General features: G+C 35.0%; 1 protein-coding gene across 2 annotated transcripts in view; it reads right to left on the bottom strand.

The window, feature by feature from the left end:
- LOC143750639 (ras-related protein Rab-3C-like) overlaps positions 1–18,567 on the bottom strand; it is a 44,621-nt gene extending 26,054 nt beyond the window's left edge. For both annotated transcript variants that reach the window (XR_013207186.1, XM_077243830.1), the window contains exons 1-3: positions 18,350–18,567; positions 16,887–17,096; positions 637–755 (exon numbers count right to left, since the gene is read on the bottom strand). Coding sequence is in view for 1 of the 2 variants with exons in the window: in XM_077243830.1 (XP_077099945.1) it covers positions 637–755; positions 16,887–17,096; positions 18,350–18,373 (353 nt within the window). In the remaining variant the exon portion in view is untranslated. The remainder of the gene's footprint in view (positions 1–636; positions 756–16,886; positions 17,097–18,349) is intronic.
- Positions 18,568–20,829: the final 2,262 nt, after the last annotated feature.

Here is a 20,829-nt window from a genome sequence, read left to right as displayed (position 1 = left end):
ACACACACACACACACACACACACACACACACAACACACACACACACACACACAGACACACACACACTAACCAAACCCCTAAACCTTCCCAGCACACACACACACACACACTAACTGAACCCCTAAACCATCCCATCATACACACACACACTAACCAAACCCCTAAACCTTCCCATCACACACACACACACACACACATAAGATAAAATAAAATTCTGCATCAAAATTTATAGACAAGTAGTTTGTTTAGGCATGGTTTGTAAGGAATTACAAACCTGCGCACCTATATTCAAACGCACATAACTATAGAATCAATTCTTAATGCGCATGTGAACGCCATCAGCGTCTATCACAGGTTCACGTTTAAAGTCTGTTTAGAGAGAACGGTGTCATTTTCAAAAAAACTCAGTGACACGAGTCCCCATGAGTCCGTGTGCATTCAGGTTTAAGTCCCGACCGGGATAGAAAAACACGTACACACACACACACACACACACACACCGTTATCCTGAAATACTACCTTCTGATTCAAATACTGCAAAAGTGTCTCTGCATGATCACTGCGAGCGCTGGCGTCATGTCCAGTGATGTTGTGTCGATCGCATCGCCACTACTCGTGGGTCAGAGGTCACTCACCAGTCCTGGACAGCTCCGAACGACTCCTCGTTGGTGATGTCGTACATGAGGATGAAGCCCATGGCTCCACGATAATACGCCGTAGTGATGGTGCGGTATCTCTCCTGTCCCGCAGTATCCTTAAAAATACACACAAAACAGCTTTGTTAGTTCAGACACTTTTTATTATGTAACAATTATTATTTTCACAATACATATCATTTCAAAGAAGCTTTACAGAAAGTCCACATTACAATTTAGAGTGATCTGTTATCAGAGGTGTAACTCACTGTTTAAGTTATGCATTTCAGAAATGTACATAATTATACAAAATCACAGTTAGCTAAAAATGTGTTAATTTAAACAATGTAGTAATTTAATGCAGAAACAATGAGCTCATTGAAGTAATGAATACTTGTTTGTTAACAAATGATTATGACATTTAGAAAATATAGTATTGGTGCATGTTTTTTTTTTTTTTTTTCTCACAGTTTAAACCCAACATATTATAGTAACTAGAGATGCACTGATGTATCCACCAATATCCGGTATCGGCCGAGAAAAGCTATTATTTTCACTATCAGATTATGTTTAAGAACATCCGATGATCAGTGTCGATTATATCCTGTTAATCAAAAGGATGCAGAAAAACGTGTCAGACTGCAACTCATACTGTGTGTGAAGAAAATCTCTCTTGTGTTGAATTTAGGGCAAGTTAACGCCACAATAACGCATTAACAGTTAAAAAATAGTGATGTAGAATAAAGTTGTAAATAAAACAAAGATTATTACAGTACATTTTACAAGAAAATACTATTTCAGTCTTTCAAGTCAAGTCACCTTTATTTATATAGAGCTTTATACAAAGCAGATTCACAGAATCAATGATGCAAACTTCATCAAATATGAGACTTCAAAATGTCACGCTTCATTCAATGTGTTACTTGCTGTTTCTTTGTAATTATTTGTGACATTTACTAATAATTTCTGAGTGAAAGATGTTTCTATCCTACACTGGTTTTTTTTTTCAGTGTAGTTAAAGGTGCAGTGTGTCATTTTATTTGCGAATTGTACCCAGCAGAAGTTACAGGAAGTGATGTCGTCGTCTGAGACAGCAGAGAGTAGACAGTTAAACAATGAGGTTTCTTAACAAAGATAGATTAAGAAATTAGGTTTACTTAATTATTCAGTAAAACGATATATTATTGTTGCTTGTTCATCATTGTGTCAGTGTTTTATTCGTTGACTTTAGCAGCTTCTTTGCGCGATGAACCGCTCAGGGCCACCGTAGAAACATGTCGATGTAAGGAGACCCGCGGCTCATTCTAAGCTAATAAACAGTTCATTAAGTTAGGTCTTTATACACCACTGAAAATATATAGGTATGTATATGATATACATATATGTTATGTATATGATATTGCATTTCTGTCAACAGATTAGATTAGATCCAGATTAGATCCTAAATATTACACAACGCACCTTTAATTATTTTTTTATAGGGAACCACAACAGCAAACCTAACATTGGATTAATTGTATTCGATATCATTTAAATAATATTCATATAATATTTCAGAAGGCTTGATGGATGAGAGCAGAAAGTCATTTAACTTCTTATACCAGATTGTTCCCAAATTTAGCAGGGAAAAGCAGAAGGGGTTACCATGGTGATCGAGCAGTACAGCAGGAAGTATCAATGACGCTGATTGGGTGGGTGGATGCAATAAAGAAAATGATGGACCCTAAAGGGTAATATTTTACACTTTAGTAGCATGAAATTTCTCCCAGCTGACCAGTTATAAGATTAGTCAAGGATTCTTGCACCAAAAACATCAAAATGTAGTTTATACGACCATTTCCACTTTCTCTCTAGCCTTTGTTATGGATTATTATTATTATGGCTGTTGATGTGTAAATGTGTCGGGTCATATGGTAATGAGTTCATAATGGGCTCTGTTTCAAACCCTCTACATAAAAAGCGTACAAAATGAGCAGAAGGAAAGGAAAACAAATGAAAGCAGTGATATATTTTTATATTATTTTTAAAAGCTTTTTGATAATTGTTTTGCACAAAAGGTCACAGAAAGAGCTTAAAAATATTTACACGGAAATAAGCCACATTAAATGTTTTACTGCAAGTGTTGTTCATACACTGTAAAAAAAAGGTTGGTGCCTTAAATTTATAAGTACAATCACCTTGGATCTTTAAGTTATTTCAACCTAAATTAAATTGACTTAAAAAATGTGTTGAATCTTGTAGGCTATAGGAGTGTAAATATTAATCGATTCGTATCGATGCATCGATTATACAGCCGACGATTCGATGCATTGATGCGTCCGCAAGAGTATCGATTAATGTGTTTGTTTTGCCGCCTATCTATTTTCAACATCCGTTCATATCATATGCGTACAAACGATTGATGTTATGCACTGGGCTAACGTTAGTTAGTCACCGAACTAAACTGCCAGTGTGAATGCACCCTAAGTCACTCAGCAGTTACTAACGTAAACAAACAGGCGCTAACGTGTACAAAAGGCTACTTCAACAGCTTACTTGAAAAGTCTAGGGTGCTTTCACACCAACTCGGAACGGACGGGCACGGTTCGCATGAAAAATCGCTAATTATGTAAACGCTGTCTGTCATGCGGACCCGGGTGTGGTGTACCAAACCCAAGACTGCCTGGAGGAGGTGCGCTGAGTTCGGTCTCACTTGAACCGTGCCGCGGCTCGCGTGAATGTGAAAGCATCACGGACTCGGGTGCGCACTTGTTCAGGAAGTAATTGACCTGCGCATGCTTTTTAGCTGATTATGATGTTTTTAGTTAAATAAAACACATGTAAGGGATGATAGTGTTGATAATTTACCTTGGATAAGAGCGAGAGTGAGTCTGCAGTGTATTCGCACACACATAGTGCGTGGACTCAGGGCAACTCATCCTCTGGGGTCCTTCGGCCCAAATGGACCCGACGCATTTAATTTTTTATTTTTTTTTAAATCATAGCTTCATCGGAATGGTCTTAAATTTGGTGACTTTTTTGGTACTTGGTATTTGAACACCCAAAAAAATTGGGGACAGGATTTGAATAATCTAAGTGGTTGTAAAAAAAATTGTCACACTCAGGACCTTCGGGTCCAAATGGACCCGCATAGGAAATGAATGGCAAATTGGCAAAAATGTGAAAATACCGAGTTTTTTTGTGCGTACAATCTACAAATCAGTCAAGATCCAGAAAAAAAGCACACAACAGTGAAGGGGTGAATCTATAAAACATCAAGAGTGCAAAACAGACACATCCACACACACACACACACACACACACACACACACACACACACACACACACACACACACACACACACACACACACACACACACACACACACACACACACACACACACAAACACACTTTTATACATAAACAAACTAATAAATTCAGATTACAGTGTTTTGCATTTTTAAAATGCTCAGTTTGTCCACCAGGTGGCATCCATCTCATTTCAAAAATTGCTTTCATGAGGTCTAGGCTTGACTCTAAAATGAAATACAGCTTTAAAAAAAATATATATTTTTTTAAATAATTTTCTATTATATTCAATGGGGGGAAACTAGGGGGAAATGGGTCATATTTATTGCATAAATATTAATTATAAATCATAAAATTCTCAAAACACCAAAAAAGAAAAGAAAAAATATTATAAAAAACAAGAAAAAAAAAGATTATTTTCTTTTAATAAATATGAATCCCACCCTTCCGGCCCATTTGGACCCGAAGGTCCTGAGTGTGACTCTGAAATGAAGGATCCCAGAGGGAAATCCACTGTCTCCTGCGTTTGCAATCAGCAAAAAGCCAAATGCGACACACAGTAAACCGGTGTTGTTCACTCAGCTGCGCATAATAGCACCAAATAAAAAAAATTAAAAACACAATATATTGACCCGCGTTCTGTTTTCTATCATGCGTCGTGCACGTTTGCGATGACGTAAGATGCACGGAAACGCGGGATTCAATAGATTCAATAGAATCAAGTTTTGAACTGTATGCAGTAACTGTTATATTTGCTGTTCTATTTGCAGTGCATTGAGCACAACATACACATTATGTGAATAGAATACTGTTCCTGTATTCTCAATAAAAGGCAAATTATAAACATTTTTGTTGATTTATTTGAAACTTAATAGACATCATGTAAAAATATCGATTATTGAATCGAATCGAATCGTATCGCGGGGAATTCTGAAGTATCGAAAATAATCGAATCGTTGGCTTAAGAAATCGGTATCGTATCGAATCGTCATGTAGGCTCCGATTTACACCCCTAATCTTGTATAACATAAAAAAGTTGCTGGACTTATTTTGATGAGTTAAAGCAATGTAAAAACATGTTGTGATAACTTATTGATCGTATAATTTTTACAGTGTATATGCAAAAATAATATATAATAGCAACATAGTGTGTTGCTGTCTGGGTTATTTTATTCTGCATTCAACATTTTTATCTTTAGATGAATGTGCATTACAGCTGCACAATTAATCATTAAAAGATCGTGATCTTATTCCTAAATGACAACATTTCGCCTGTGTCTCTTAAACCTTTGACAAAATCACACCAGAACATTCAAACTTGGCGCTTCAAAATAGATTTTGTATAGATTTCATCCTTACACCAGTAGGTGGCGACAAGTGACTGTTAAAAAATGTATTTGTCATTGAATCATTCATTCGAGAGATTTGTTCAAAAACGCTGAATCATCCAGTAATTAAACAAGTGAAGTGTTTATGAGTGAGTAAGAACCCGATTTTTCACTGAACCCGATTTTTTAAGAATATTTATTGTAAATTATTAAACATTTAATTAAATTTAAAAGACTGCAGCAATTAATATTTTGTCAGAAACTCTATTAAATTTCATGTTATTTTGTATAGTTGTCTATTCTGAATTTACATTCGTGATTTACAATGCGCCTTCTTGTTTTGAAGAAAACAGGAAGAAAAGCGCTTTCGCTAATAAGACTACCTTTGTATATGTACACATATCAGAAGATTATTGACTTTGATGGAGGAATTTACAGCTTTACTCGCAAACTATAATTCTTGTTCATCAATAAGGTAAGAACCAGACCAGACAGATATACTCAAATTAATTGAAAAGTGTACTGTCCGAGTAGTAATAGAAGATAATGATGAGAGTAGCGCACACAAAAGTAGTAGCTGTTCTGTGTTACGGCACGGTTAGCGATCACACTACATGCATACCAAGCCCAAGCCCAACTGAACAGTACTCAGGCCCAATTGGTGCTCTTCCAAGCGGGCCAGGGACAGTTAAGGCATGGTTTAAATCGCCTGGAGTGAGTACACCCTAACTGGTCTTTCCATGCGTGTGCCAATAACACTGCCCTCTAGTGTGAAGTAGACCATGACAAACAGGCAAATCCCGAATCCTGCTCTTCCTGTGCTCTTATCTGCCACAGACAGATCCAATGAGCGACCACACACCTTATTCACACACACATACACACACACACACACAATACAAAAGCACACACACATACATACATAAATACATACACACACACACACAAAATACAAAAGAGAAGCACAAACACACACACACACACACACACACATACACACACACATACACATACACACACACATACACACAGAGTGGCCCAAAAAATAAAACATCAGGCTCCATTAGGAGGCTTTATGATGATCTAGAACCGCAAGCAATTATAAAATGGGCTCTGAGCGTCTCTTTATGGCTCTGTGAAAGGCTTATGTTTGGACACACACAGACTGAAGTAAAGGCTGTAATTACCGCAAACAGAGTCGCTGATAAGAGCAAACAACATGCGGTCGCTCCCTTAGCAGGTGCTGGTCAATCTCGGCAACGACCCATTCATATAACTCTTTCAGTCTGCTTGAGGTTACATCAGGCCAGTCGATCAATTAAAAATTTTAATTAAATGAATAATGATACACTGATTAATCAAACTATATATAATATCAAATAATATCAAATAATAATATTACATAATTGTTGCAGACAAGCAAATCTGTATTAGGAAAAGTAGCTTTTATAGTCAATAAATATATAATGATCAAATAATAAAAATACATTCAAATTGACAGCCCTACCATTTAACCTTTATTCTCTAAAAAATAAAAACTTATCATTGGACGTCAATTAATGATAAGTAATGATCAAATAATAAAAATATATATAAAAAATAAAAAAAACACATTAAAAAATAATAGGTTATAAATAATTAATATTATAAAAACATTCTAAAATTAATAAATGAGCCAACATGTTAAATTGACAGCCCTATTTTCAATAGTACTTTCTTATTATTTTTCAAATAAATAAACTATTTAAATAATTAAATTGAGTCCTATTGATTTAATAAAACAAATATTTGTAAAATAAATAAAATAAATCAATAAAATAAATTATTTAAATAATTAAATCATCAGTCCTACTTTTAATATGCTTTATTCTCTAAAAAATCAGGGATGACATTTTTTTAGCAATTTTAAGTCAATTAAAAAAAAATTAGATTGAATAATAAAAAATATATTTTAGAATAAATAATAAAATTAAAATAAATACAAAATTACTATAATACTTAATAATTAAATCAGCATTGTAAATTGATTTAGAAAATTTAGAGAGAGAGAGAGAGAGCAATAAAAATGATTTGTGTGAGTCACTTCTGAGATCTTATGCAAGTGGAAGAGCTTCATATCCGACAGATGAAATGCTGGAGAGCGTATGACACTAATGTGAGTCAGCGTGAGCGACCGATGGTCGTCAATGTTAAAACACTTCAGCTGCTGTAAGGGAATAAATAAGGATGACTGTGCAAGCAACACGACATCAAGACAAAACACTAATACAGAAACTCAAATGTAACTCAAACTGACAATATATGAAGTAGTGAGCATGTTTGGAAAACGGGCTTGCTTTAAAATCAGTCAAGTCACCTTCATTTATATAGCACTTTTAACAATATAGACTGTTTCAAAGCAACTTTACAGTGATAATAGGAAATTAAAGTAACAGAGATTGTTTTGGCTTTACAGCAGATCTACAATAAAGTTAAAAACGCAAACCTGTGGAAACGCTGACGGTGTGCACATGCGTATTAGGTGTTTGGTCTATGAATATATATATATATATATATATTTATTTAGTATTTAATATATATATATAGTATAATATTCATTTATGGTATTTTCTTAATTGACTTCTAATGCTACATTTTTTTTCATCACTGATTTTTTAGAGAATAAAGTAGGACTGATATATTTAAATCAGGACTTTATATTAAAAGTAGGACTGATGATTTAATTATTTAAATAATTTTATTTATTTACTTATTTATTTTATTATTTATTTTTATATTTGTTTTATTAAATCAATAGGACTCAATTTAATTATTTAATTAGTTTATTTATTTAAAAAATAATAAGAAAGTACTATTGAAAATACGGCTGTCAATTTAACATGTTGGCTCATTTATTAATTTTAGAATGTTTTATAATATTAATTATTTATAAACTATTATTTTTTTATGTGTTTTATTCATTTTTAATATATATGTTTATTATTTGATCATAACTTAATAATTGACGTACGATGATAAGTTTTTATTTTTTAGAGAATAAAGGTTAAATGGTAGGGCTGTCAATTTAACATTTAAAAAAATATTTTTTATTTATTTTTAATGTATTTTTATTATTTGATCATTATTTATTTATCGACTATAAAAGCTACTTTTCCTAATACAGATTTGCTGGTCTGCAACAATTATGTAATATTATTATTTGATATTACATATAGTTTGATTAATTAAAGAAGGACTACACGCCTGCGCACATATATATATATGTGTGTGTGTGTGTGTGTGTGTGTGTGTGTGTGTGTGTGTGTGTGTGTGTGTGTGTGTGTGTGTGTGTGTGTGTGTGTGTGTGTGTGTGTGTGCAGGCGTGTAGTCCTTCTTTCAAACTGACCTCAACAAAAGACTTGCCTGGCCTTAAAAATGTATAATACAGAATTATTTATGGCTTCCGCGTAGCCATGTGAACTGATATTATATCCTTCATTTCACTGCCTCTAAAACACCCACCAGATGCTTCTAATAAACGATTCAGTCTAAGCACAGCACAAACCAAAGGCTGAAATGAGACACCTGAAGATGAAGGAGTCATTACTGTAACAGACTCAGATGTGGGACCGGTGCTGTCGAAAGGTCAAGCTGGGACTTATAAAGGAGACGACACAAAAACATCATACACTGTGACACAGTAAGATGGATGGGGTCAATAAGTTAATAAGTTTAATGTTTTTGTCTCACCAAGGCTGCATTTATTTCATCAACTAATAAAAATAATGATTTAATAAAAAATTATTTCTAAATAAATAATAAAATAAATAAATAAAATAAAATAAATAATTTAAATAATTAAATTGTCAGTCCTACTTTTAATATACTTCTTTCTCTAAAAAATCAGGGATGAAAAAAACATAGCATTAGAAGTAAATAAAAAAAATTTGTGAAAAATGTATGCAATTTTAAATAACTGTTTTCTATGTGAATATATTATGATGTAATTTATTCCTGTGATCAAAGCTGAATTTTCAGCATCATTACTCCAGTCTTCAGTGTCACATGATCCTTCAGAAATCAGTATAATATGATGCTTTGATGCTCAAGATACATTTATGATTATTATCAATGTTGAAAACAGTTGTTCTGCTTTATATTTTTGTGGAAATCGTGACACATTTTTTTATTTTTAGGAATTTACTTATTTTAAAAAACGATATTTTTATCTTCACCTTATCTTATCTTTATGACCCTAATATATATATATATATATATATATATAAAATAGAAATAGAAATAGAAATATGTAAAACCCTCTTCAAGCTAAAATGATGTTGTTTTTTCCTCCATTGAGGATTAGAGTATTAGAAAAGAAAGGGTAGGGTTTTCATTTCCAATATGTCATTAAGGTAACGAAGAACATGTTAGTTAAAGTGTCGGCCTCGTTCTGACGGGCCGGTCCGTTTACACACCATCTGAGAGATTCATGTGTCTGGAGACGCTCCAAATCCCATGTTGAGTTTTATTGATCGGTGACTTATGTGGACTAACCCTTTATCCCTTCATTTGGCCAATAAATTAACGTTAGACAACGTGAGCGAGTCATTTAGGAGATGGGCTTCCTCTGGGAAGCAGGGATTTGATGTAGACAGATGAATGCTGGGAGTGAGTGAAAATACTTACGATCAGCAGCTGAGCAAATGAGGACGGGTAAAAAAGAAACGCTGACACTTTCACGGTCTGAGGGAGAGACGCTCAGCGAGCGAAGAGCAGAGAAAATCAATTCACAGTTTGCACAAAGAAATTCACAGACAGCAAAGAGACGGAGAACCACGGCAGGTGATAAAGATATATCATGCCTACAGTATCACTACAGTTAATGATGGTTCAAACTTATACAGCTTATACCGCAGTACATCTACTGTGACATTTAATAAAAGCATTTCGAGTGTAAACATCTTCATTGATTATAATGAAAGTCATTTACAGTAGCTTTGATGTGTAGACTGTCATTTTTATCCAAACCAAGCGATGAGCATTAGGACATTATGATGCTCCACATAACAGTATACTCAGTATCAGATATGTTTTGATTTTTGCTTTCAGTGTGAACAGAGAAATTACTTGTTTACTTATTGCCTGGTTAGGACAAAGTTTTGAAAATGCAAATTCAACTGGATGAAAGAGTGTGTTAAAAAGGCATATTCTTCATGTTTTATTCAAATGTTATAAAAATTTGTTTAAGTCCCCCTGAAAATCAAGCTTTTAATGTTGTTTATTTGTCTATGTGTTGTTTTTAATATGCTTTAAGACAAACCATGTGTAAATTCATAAGTCGACAGCATTGCTGAGTATTTTCTCCTTAAAGATGCTGTGAGCTTTTTGTTTTTCAGTGCATTTTTTTTATTTTTTTTGCATAGTAAAATAAAACCTGTAGCTGTAGTTTGGTATGAATACATATTAATTCAATTCCGAATTAAGTAATGTTGTTCCATTGATGAATTAGGTTTCAAATGTCTGTTTTCTTTCAGCTGAAAGGCCTTTAGTTTTCCTTTGGTTCTTCAGATTTTTCATCATATTAACAGGCAACATTCAAGTGAACAAATGTTCGTTTTTAGTCTTTTGATTTCTGGGAACAAAATAAAAAGCATTGAAATAAAATCGCTGTGAATGAAAGGAGACATATGCCATGGGGAAAAGGACGCACACACACACACACACACACACACACACACACACACACACACACACACACACACACACACACACACACACACACACACACACACACACACCCTCATTCTACCTCTACGATTTCTCCCGAGAGGCTTTGTGGTTGAACGGGTGAGAGTAAAAATAGCTCGAGATGAACAGTCATGCCATCCGTGGTGGCGTCTCCTCTGACCACAGAGCACACAGCCGACGAACGTACAGATTTATTTGGAAATGAAGCATTTTATGCAAAGACTGCTTTAAATGAAATACTTAACTGATAATAATTACACTATCATCATTCTCATCTCATGACTGCAAATAAGATTACAGACAAGTTAATCTTAAAAGCAACTAAGTAGGCTTTAAATGATAAAATACAAGACGGAAAACAAAAATCTGCTCTATTATTGATTGCAAGCAGTGATAATATGATATTTGACTACCCTGTGGTGAAAATACAATGTTAATGTTGTTTATATGTCTATGAGGTGTTTTTAATATGCTTTAAGACAAATCATGTGTAAATTCATAAGTCGACAGCATTGCTGAGTATTTTCTCCTTAAAACTGCAGTGAACCAAAGACAATCTCAAAAACACGGTTTGAAATCGCTGGTGTTTCTGACGTCACAAACTACTTTGTAACCAATCAGATCAACTTGTGATCGTCAACGAGTGGATCTCTAAGGTGAGTGAGTGAGTGGAGGCGGGGCTCATTTGCATATTCATAGAACCGTGTAAACTAAATGAGGCGAGGGTGTCGAGTTACAATCGAGATATTTTAAGGCATGAAGAATTTTTTTTTCATGGAAGAAACTTTTAAATATGTGATTTTGGTGATCAAAGATGAGTTTTAAGGGATAAAATGATTGACAACAGGGGGACTTTAAGATTGTCAGAATATACCCATACCTTCTTGTCTAACTTATAAATTATATCAATTATAATAACATAATTTATTTATGTGTGTGGGAATATATACAGTGGGTATATATATACAGTATATATATATATATATATATATATATATATATATATATATATATATACAGTATAAATTGTGAATTAAATGAACTCTGTATACGAGGTTGTGCAATTAGAGCCGGTTCAGAGATGTCAAGTGGTCACAGAGTGATCTTAATAATAAATGTAAGGTATGTGGGGAACACTTCCTAGTAGATTTCTTCCCAGAAACCAGTCATTAGTTTATTGCAACATCTCCAAAACGAGCATGAGGTGAAGAGAGTCTAGTTTTTTGACAACCCTCTACAGTGAGAGCAATGGACGAGACGCAATACTACTAAAATCATGCACTCGGCAGTGTATACAGATCTATTGATTATAAAGGATGCATTTTAGCAGAAGCCAAAGTTTAGCCTTTCAGCTTCAACAGGTTTTCACTTTTTGGCCTCATGAAGTAATTATCAGAAAAGTTCAGTCTGCATTAAATGCGCATTGTTACTTTAAATGGCATGTCCGGGCAAATTCAAAAGCTTTTCACTGGATTGATTGACTGCCATTCTTTAAACTCAAAATGAAGCTGCTCAGATCTATAATGCTAAATGAGCTATTCTCACGGCGCTGAATGAGACATGATTCATAGATGCGGCGGCGCTTCCTGGAACAAAAACGTTTGGCCCAGCTGTTCCTGTCCTCTACGTCTGTTTAATATAATAGAGGAACAACATGGGCTATAAAGACCCTTGAGAATGTTTTTAGCACATTTATTCTGTGATAAACTCATGTTCTGCATACTGAATCCCCTAGGATGTGTTTTGTGAAACAATGTAAATAGTGCAATGGCACACAATTTGAACACAAACAAAATGTTTGGCTTTAAGGCCGTATGTCCACCTAGGGCTTGAATAGACTAGTCGAGTAGTCCAGAGATCGACTTCTTCAACCACTAGTCAGCGCTGTCGGAAACAATCGACTACTCAAGCGTGCATTAAAGGTGCTCTAAGCGATGTCACGCGTTATTTAGGCCAAAACATTTTTTGTCACATACAGCAAACATCTCTTCACTATCCGCTAGCTGCCTGTCCCCTGAACACACTGTAAAAAAACGCGGTCTCTGCAGAAACCCCAGGCTCCACAAACGGCAAACTGGGCTAACCCGCACCACGAAACATAAAAAAACTGTTCCAGCCAATAACCGGCAAGAAGGATTTGGGGGTGCGGTTTGGGGGGTTAGTTCGCGGATGAGGAGGAAGGAAGGTCTAGCTAGCCTCCGTTTTGTTTGATAATACTTCAAACGTCAACAAGAAGTGACGTCACCCAACATCGCTTAGAGTAAAGCGATGAAGGAAGTAATACATTATTTATTGGCTTTAATATATCGGCCAAATTTTCTTATCATGCCGATAACAATAACATTAAAAATGACCATATATCGGCCGATACCGATATGGTGGCAGATATATCGTGCATCTCTAAAAAAGACATGTGACTTTGCGATGGGACGACATAACTGGACTAACCAGCGGACCAATCTCGTTTAACTTCCAGAACCGTCTTAGACGACTGCATTCCCAAACACCAGGCATCCGTCTCAGAACGCAAGATACCTATTGCGTTTCGTCTGCGTAGAATTTATCATATACGAAATTATTATATACAGTGCGATCTCATACTGCAGCAACTTCCATTTTACTCAGTGATATTTTCCCAGACAGCAACATAGTGCCGACCGAGATCCGGGCCACATCTGGTACATGTGGATTCAATGCGTACCAGATGTGGCCCGGATCTGGGCCGACACGACACTATGTTGCTGTCTGGGACAAGCTTATCAGGAAGTAAAAAAAAAAATTCTCTTTGTCACGCTGGAAGGAAACGTTGCTTTATTTGCAAATGTTGCAATATTCCCATTTTGTGCATAAGCTAAAATCGCAACTTTGGAAGTGACGTCACCCAACATCGCATCCATAAATTAATTAAAAATGGCGAACGTCAATTTGTAACACAGGCAAATTTAAGTGAGACACAAACCACGAAGCAAACAAGCTTTGGTGAATTCTGTAAACGCAAAATTACAGAGAGAAGAAGATAGGTAATAACAAGATTTACTCGTGGATTATGTCCACCAAAGGGACCGTATTTTTTCCATATAAAAATGTCGATGCAATGTAAAGTATTTTCTCTGGCTCTTGTTTTTAAATTATTTTGTTACGTTATTATGCTTGTTGTTGTCGTCTGTTGACGTTGTACAAGCAGAATGTGGCGGTTGGTCGTAGTGGTATTTGTCCCGCCCCTCCTCCACTGTGATTGGACGGCTGGTTAAAAAGTGACAGTGACGAGAGCTGCGTTTTACCCAAAGTTTAACTTTCTCCAGCTCGAGGCGACCAATAAAAAACACTTTTTTTTAATGCCGTAGATCTCCCAGAAATCATTATGTCAGAGTACCATAAGAGTGCCAGTTCCAATAACACAAACCACAACTAAAAGGATTATTAACAAACAATATATTTGAGAATTAAATGAGCAGAAAATAAAAGCTGTGCTTGTGTGTGAATCATCATAAAGTCAATGACTATGGATTGCAGCTTGATGCAAAACTCTCTGAATGTGCGATCAATCAGCGTTTGCTCTCCACACGACGTTAAAGTAATGACGTAATCAGCCACCTCTTCCAATCAATGACGTGAATGTGAATCAGTTCGGAAAACACATGCACAATTTAAAACACAGGCATTTGCTTTAGGCTAATTTCCATGCGGCTTGTGTATCATCTAGATAAAATGGTCCAGTATCTGTATTAAATCTGTATTGAAGACAAATCAAGGCAACATACTAAGCACAATTATATCTAGTGTCATGAAAAGATGATTGTCCAAGGGTTGATTCACAAAACCAAATCCCTCATTGTGCATGAATGAAATGTGTTTAGTTTAAAAACATAAAAACATTCCTGCATCTATTTCTGAAATCATTCATATCCACTAAGCCACTTTTATGCTTGTTCACCACCTGCTTTGAACATTTCATCCATTTTGAGTCACACTGACTCATATGTTTGTGCCAATCTAAATAAATAATCAGTCTAGAACTATGACGAAACAAAGTGGCTTTGATTCACACGTGCAATTTGATTCTCATGGTTCTTTTGGTCCGGACCCAAACACAAAATGACACTTGGCATGTTTGGTTCAATTAAAACAAACCCTGGTGCGATTGCTCTGTTATTGTGTTTTATTTGGATAAGTGTGAACGCTGTTATCCGAACCCAAACATGTGGACTGAGACCCACCTTTCCAAACAAACTGGTGCGGTTTGACTGAAATATGAACCAAAGACATCTAAACGAACTACAAACAGGACGTGATGTCACAAGATGCGAGCCTAAAAAAGCACAGAATTCTCCAGCCAACCTGTTTTATCTCGTCATAGGAGCTACGATGGCCATTACTCGGTACAGGCACGTGCAACGGACGGATTCCTGCCGCTGTTTTGACTCCTTTACACATTTCATTTGCTCCTCATTAGTTCTCATCTGATCAAAATCCCATCATTTGTAGGCTGTGCACATACAGCGAGCGCATTTAGTCCAGCAGACAGCATTGTATCGATATTTAGGTTCGGTGTTAAAAATGACAGTAGCTACGTTTCCAATCATCCACCTATTTTTATGCGCATTTTGGGATATCGTATAAAAAAGAGCTGGATAGAAAGGCCAAAATGCGCATAAGTTCAAAAAATCCACATACTGTAAAAAACCTATGTGCTCATTTGAGTCGGATAAACCACGATGGAAACACATTTCCCGAATAAATTCCTCAATGTGCATCAAAAAAGACTAGGGATGCACTGATATGAAAATTTTGCCCGATAACTGATAATTCTTTATTTTTGAAAGCCGATAACCGATATATTGGCTGATAAATCTAAATCCAAAGTTTTATATAATTTTAAATTCGCAACTTTGGATAGAAACATAGCTAGTGCAAACGCTAAGTAAACCAGGACTAAATGTATCTTTTTTTTGGTCTGAACCAAGAGAACCAAACTACAAGTGTGAACACACCCTTTAAGTCCTGGTACATGTAGCGTTTACAAGGACATTTTTAACACAGAACCTGAAGATTTATTTTTAGGACGTATACTTTGCGAAGGAACTTACCGAACATCCAAAACAATGCTGTGTGCTGGACTTAATGCGCTCGCTGTGCATTCTGTGACATCACGTCCTGTTTGTGGTTTGTTTAGATGTCTTTGGGTCATATTTCAGTCAAACCACACCAGAGTAAGTTTGGAAAGGTGGGTCTCGGTCCGCTTATTCGCACCAGGGTTCGGTTCGCACTTCTAGTGTTGGGCAATGATTAATCACATCCAAAAATAAAAGTTTTACGTTTACATAATATATGTGTCTATAAATACACACACGCATATCTATAATATTTATATTTATATATAATATAAATTATGTATAAATATATAAAAGTATATACATATTTCTTAGATATAGGCTACACATGCATTTGTGTGTATTTATATATTCAAAATTATTACGCACAGTACACATGCATTTATTATGTAAACACAAACTTTTATGTTGGATGCGATTAATCGTTGCCCAGCACTAGTTTTAATAAAACCAAGCATGCCAAATGTACATTAGATAGTGAGTATCTTGTCATAGGTTAGTTTACCAATCATATTAAATATTTTCTGGAGCATCCTAGTCCATCTCACAACATTAAAGTCCATCCACAATAATTTCAAAACAGTCTGATGCAGTATTCATTTATGCAACTAAAAGCGAGTGCATTTACTTTTAAGGAGGAGCGTGTATCGAACAGCATGTTGGTGGATTGCAACACACCAGTTGGGAAGCGCAGACCTGAGGCAAGCTGAAGTCAGGCATCAATTTAACCGGCCTCGTTTCAAACTACACGGCTAGTCTAATGAAACCTGCAAACCTAAATGTAGGCCAACTCACCCATATCTGCAGTTTGATTCTCTTGTCGTTCTTGTAGACGGTTTTGACTTTGAAATCGATGCCCACCGTACTCACAAATGCTGACGTGAAGGAGTCGTCAGCGTACCGGAAGAGAAACGACGTCTTTCCTACACTGCTGTTGCCGATGATCAGCAGTTTGAACATGTAATCGAAGTTCTGGTCAGATCCTTCTTTCTGTGCCGCAGCCATCTGGAACGAGAAAACACACTTTGAACAAACAGCTGCAGCAACACAAACGTGCATTTTATCTGCACTAATAAATCTTCAAAATGCATGTATTATTATTCATGTTTATATTGTTGTATATTATTATGTATGAATATTATTGTGGTAAAAACAGAATGCATAAAAAAATAAAATAAAAAAAATAAATTTATCAGTTTATTTATATAGCTATAATGGTTAGTGGACACAAATTTAAAAAAATATATAAAAAATAAAGACTGATTTTCACTTATTTATTAACAATAAAATTAGTTGTTTGATAAAACTGATATGGTTATTGTTTTATTACTTTTATCTTTTTACCGCAATAATATTCATTAGACTACAACAATTTAAACATGAATAATAACAATATACAATAAGTATTTATGTTTATTTGCAATCGAAAATTAATAGTTTATCTTAAAATGCTAAGCATTTTTCACTTAAATAAATGGATGTTATATAATTACGTGAACAGTACATAAATAAGCAAGTTAGTTTCCCTGTGAACATTTTAGTGTTTGGAAATATTCTTGAAAATGTATCGGTAGATTCGATATTACGGTCTAAATGATTTATTTTCCCCCCATTTTTAAAAAAAAAATATGTCTAAATGGAATATTATAAAAGACAGATTTGATGTATGGTTTAAAAATCAGTAAAGAGGAAATGGCTTAGAAAAGTATAGGCCTAGTGAGATTATTTCTCTAAATTATGCATGCAAAGCAAACTGCATGTTTTGACAATACACAGTAAAACACAGTAAAACATAATGAATATCACATGTTATAAGTTGTCATTTATCAAATTTGGAGCTTGTCATTGGCCGAAAGAACCCTGGAAAGCCATCCATTTAAAACAATCCTCAAACACCATCTCAAAAATAAATACAGTCAATCTGACAATCATTTAATTATGATAATGATGAATGTACAGAGAGGAAGAGCAATAAAACGCTTTAGTACATGAATATTCCCCCAACCCCCACATTACAGAGGGTTAGGGTGTGTTTCCATCAATAACCATATCCATTTTATTCACCCTTATGTTCATAACGACTGATTTAATCATATTGAGAATAAGGCTAATACATTATAACAATCAATTGTGACATATTTCGACTTAACCTCATTTATACAATTCGGAAATGATCAGCAGAACTGTAATTATAATGAAATAACTTAATATTATAAAGCCACGTATGACAATAAAAGCTTATAAACGCATGCACAAACCTGCATGGATCCGTCCTGACGCATCCTACCGAAGATTTGGCACGATAATTCAGTCAGTTCCCGGTGATGCTCGAATCACTCCGTGTCCTCTGAGCATCAGCATCAGCTGCCAGAAAGAGAACGCGCGCTGACTCTCTGCTGTGCGCACTCCCGGCCGTTCCAACGTCACTCAACCGCGCTCACTGCTGGGACTTGGAGTTTTCTACAAAGAATAGTTTGTAGTCCTAAAACCCGGAAGAGATTATCTCCTATTTTTGTTTTACAGTCTATGATTATATCTCACGTTTCTAATGTGTTTCGGTGTATTGATCAGTAAAATAATATCCATTTATAGCAGCATGTTAGCAAATTCTTTTTTTCCTCCTTAAAATTTTTTAAATAGGCCCCGGCCTATTTGTGGTAGGCTAAGTGATGTTGTAGCTAGACTAACAACAAACTTTCGGACCTGGCTTGACTCATTCCAAAAAGTTTGAATCAGACATTTTAATTCGTGTATAAATCAACAATTATTTATATATAGGCCTAATAACTTATTTATATGGAACAACTTATATCATAGCCTATTTAACGTGAGTGTTGGGAAATAAAATATTTGAAGGAAAAAATTATTTGATAAAATAATTCAGTCCACACGAAGGTTTTTATATTTTTCCCCCTTACATTAAAATCTAATAATTATGGAAGCTTGTTTCTGCCACTAAATAAATAAATAATAATAATTGCGACTTTTTATCTCACAATTCTGACTTTTTTTCTCACAATTGCGAGTTTGCATCTCGCAATTCTCAATTTATTTCTCAGAATTGCGAGATATAAAGTCAGAATTGCGTGAAATAAAGTCGCAATTGCGTGTTATAAAGTCCGAATTGTGAGATATGAAGTCAGAATTGCGTGAAATAAAGTCGCAATTGCGTGTTATAAAGTCCGAATTGTGAGATATGAAGTCAGAATTGCGTGAAATAAAGTCGCAATTGCGTTTTATAAAGTCCGAATTGTGAGATATGAAGTCAGAATTGCGTGATATAAAGTCGCAATTGCGTGTTATAAAGTCCGAATTGTGAGATATGACGTCAGAATTGCGTGAAATAAAGTCGCAATTGCGTGTTATAAAGTCCGAATTGTGAGATATGAAGTCAGAATTCCGTGAAATAAAGTCGCAATTGCGTTTTATAAAGTCCGAATTGTGAGATATGAAGTCAGAATTGCGTGATATAAAGTCGCAATTGCGTGTTATAAAGTCCGAATTGTGAGATATGAAGTCAGAATTGCGTGATATAAAGTCGCAATTGCGTGTTATAAAGTCCGAATTGTGAGATATGAAGTCAGAATTGCGTGAAATAAAGTCGCAATTGCGTTTTATAAAGTCAGAATTGTGAGATATGAAGTCCGAATTGCGTGATATAAAGTCGCAATTGCGTGTTATAAAGTCCGAATTGTGAGATATGAAGTCAGAATTGCGTGAAATAAAGTCGCAATTGCGTTTTATAAAGTCAGAATTGTGAGATATGAAGTCCGAATTGCGTGATATAAAGTCGCAATTGCGTGTTATAAAGTCAGAATTGTGAGATATAAACTCGCATAAGCGAATTATAAAGTCCAATTCTATGGGGGGAAAAATAAGGACTTTTTTCCTCTCAGAATAGTTTATATCTCACAATTCTGACTTTATATCACGCAATTCTGACTTTATAACACGCAATTGCGACTTTATATCTCACAATTCTGACTTTATAACACGCAATTCTGACTGTATAACACGCAATTCTGACTTTATATCACGCAATTCTGACTTTATATCTCACAATTCTGACTTTATATCACGCAATTCTGACTTTATATCACGCAATTCTGACTTTATATCTCACAATTCTGACTTTATATCACGCAATTCTGACTTTATATCACGCAATTCTGACTTTATATCACGCAATTCTGACTTTATATCTCGCAATTCTGATTTTATATCTCGCAATTCTGACTTTATATCACGCAATTCTGACTTTATATCTCGCAATTCTGACTTTATATCACGCAATTCTGACTTTATATCTCGCAAATCTGACTTTATATCACGCAATTCTGACTTAATATCTCGCAATTCTGAGAAATAAAATCAGAATTGTGAGATAAAAAGTCGCAATTACCTTTTTTATTTGTCATTCTGTGGCGGAAACAAGCTTCCAAATAAATATCATCCCGCTTGATGGAAAATAATACTGCATTTCAGTTACGTAGGTTTTTATTTAATTTTTTATTTTGTTCTTGTAGAAATTAATAGGCTTCATTACACATTTACACTTAAGTCTATATAAATCCTACCGTCGTAAAGTAATAAAACCAAAAATATTAACAGGTTTGTATGATAATGTTTCCTTACGAAGAAATTTTTACCAGAGATTTGCTCTAAGTCAATAAGATGCAGATCGAAATCTCATTTGCTTGGCTCCTGTCAATCACTTTAATCTCGGAAGCCCTAAAAA

This window comes from Siphateles boraxobius, unplaced genomic scaffold (assembly GCF_051911475.1).
Source record: "Siphateles boraxobius isolate OS27281-9 unplaced genomic scaffold, OSU_SipBor_1 25, whole genome shotgun sequence".
Lineage (NCBI taxonomy): Eukaryota > Metazoa > Chordata > Actinopteri > Cypriniformes > Leuciscidae > Siphateles > Siphateles boraxobius.
The sequence above is the reverse complement of the archived record's forward strand: the minus strand, read 5'-3'. Positions and strand labels throughout refer to the sequence as shown.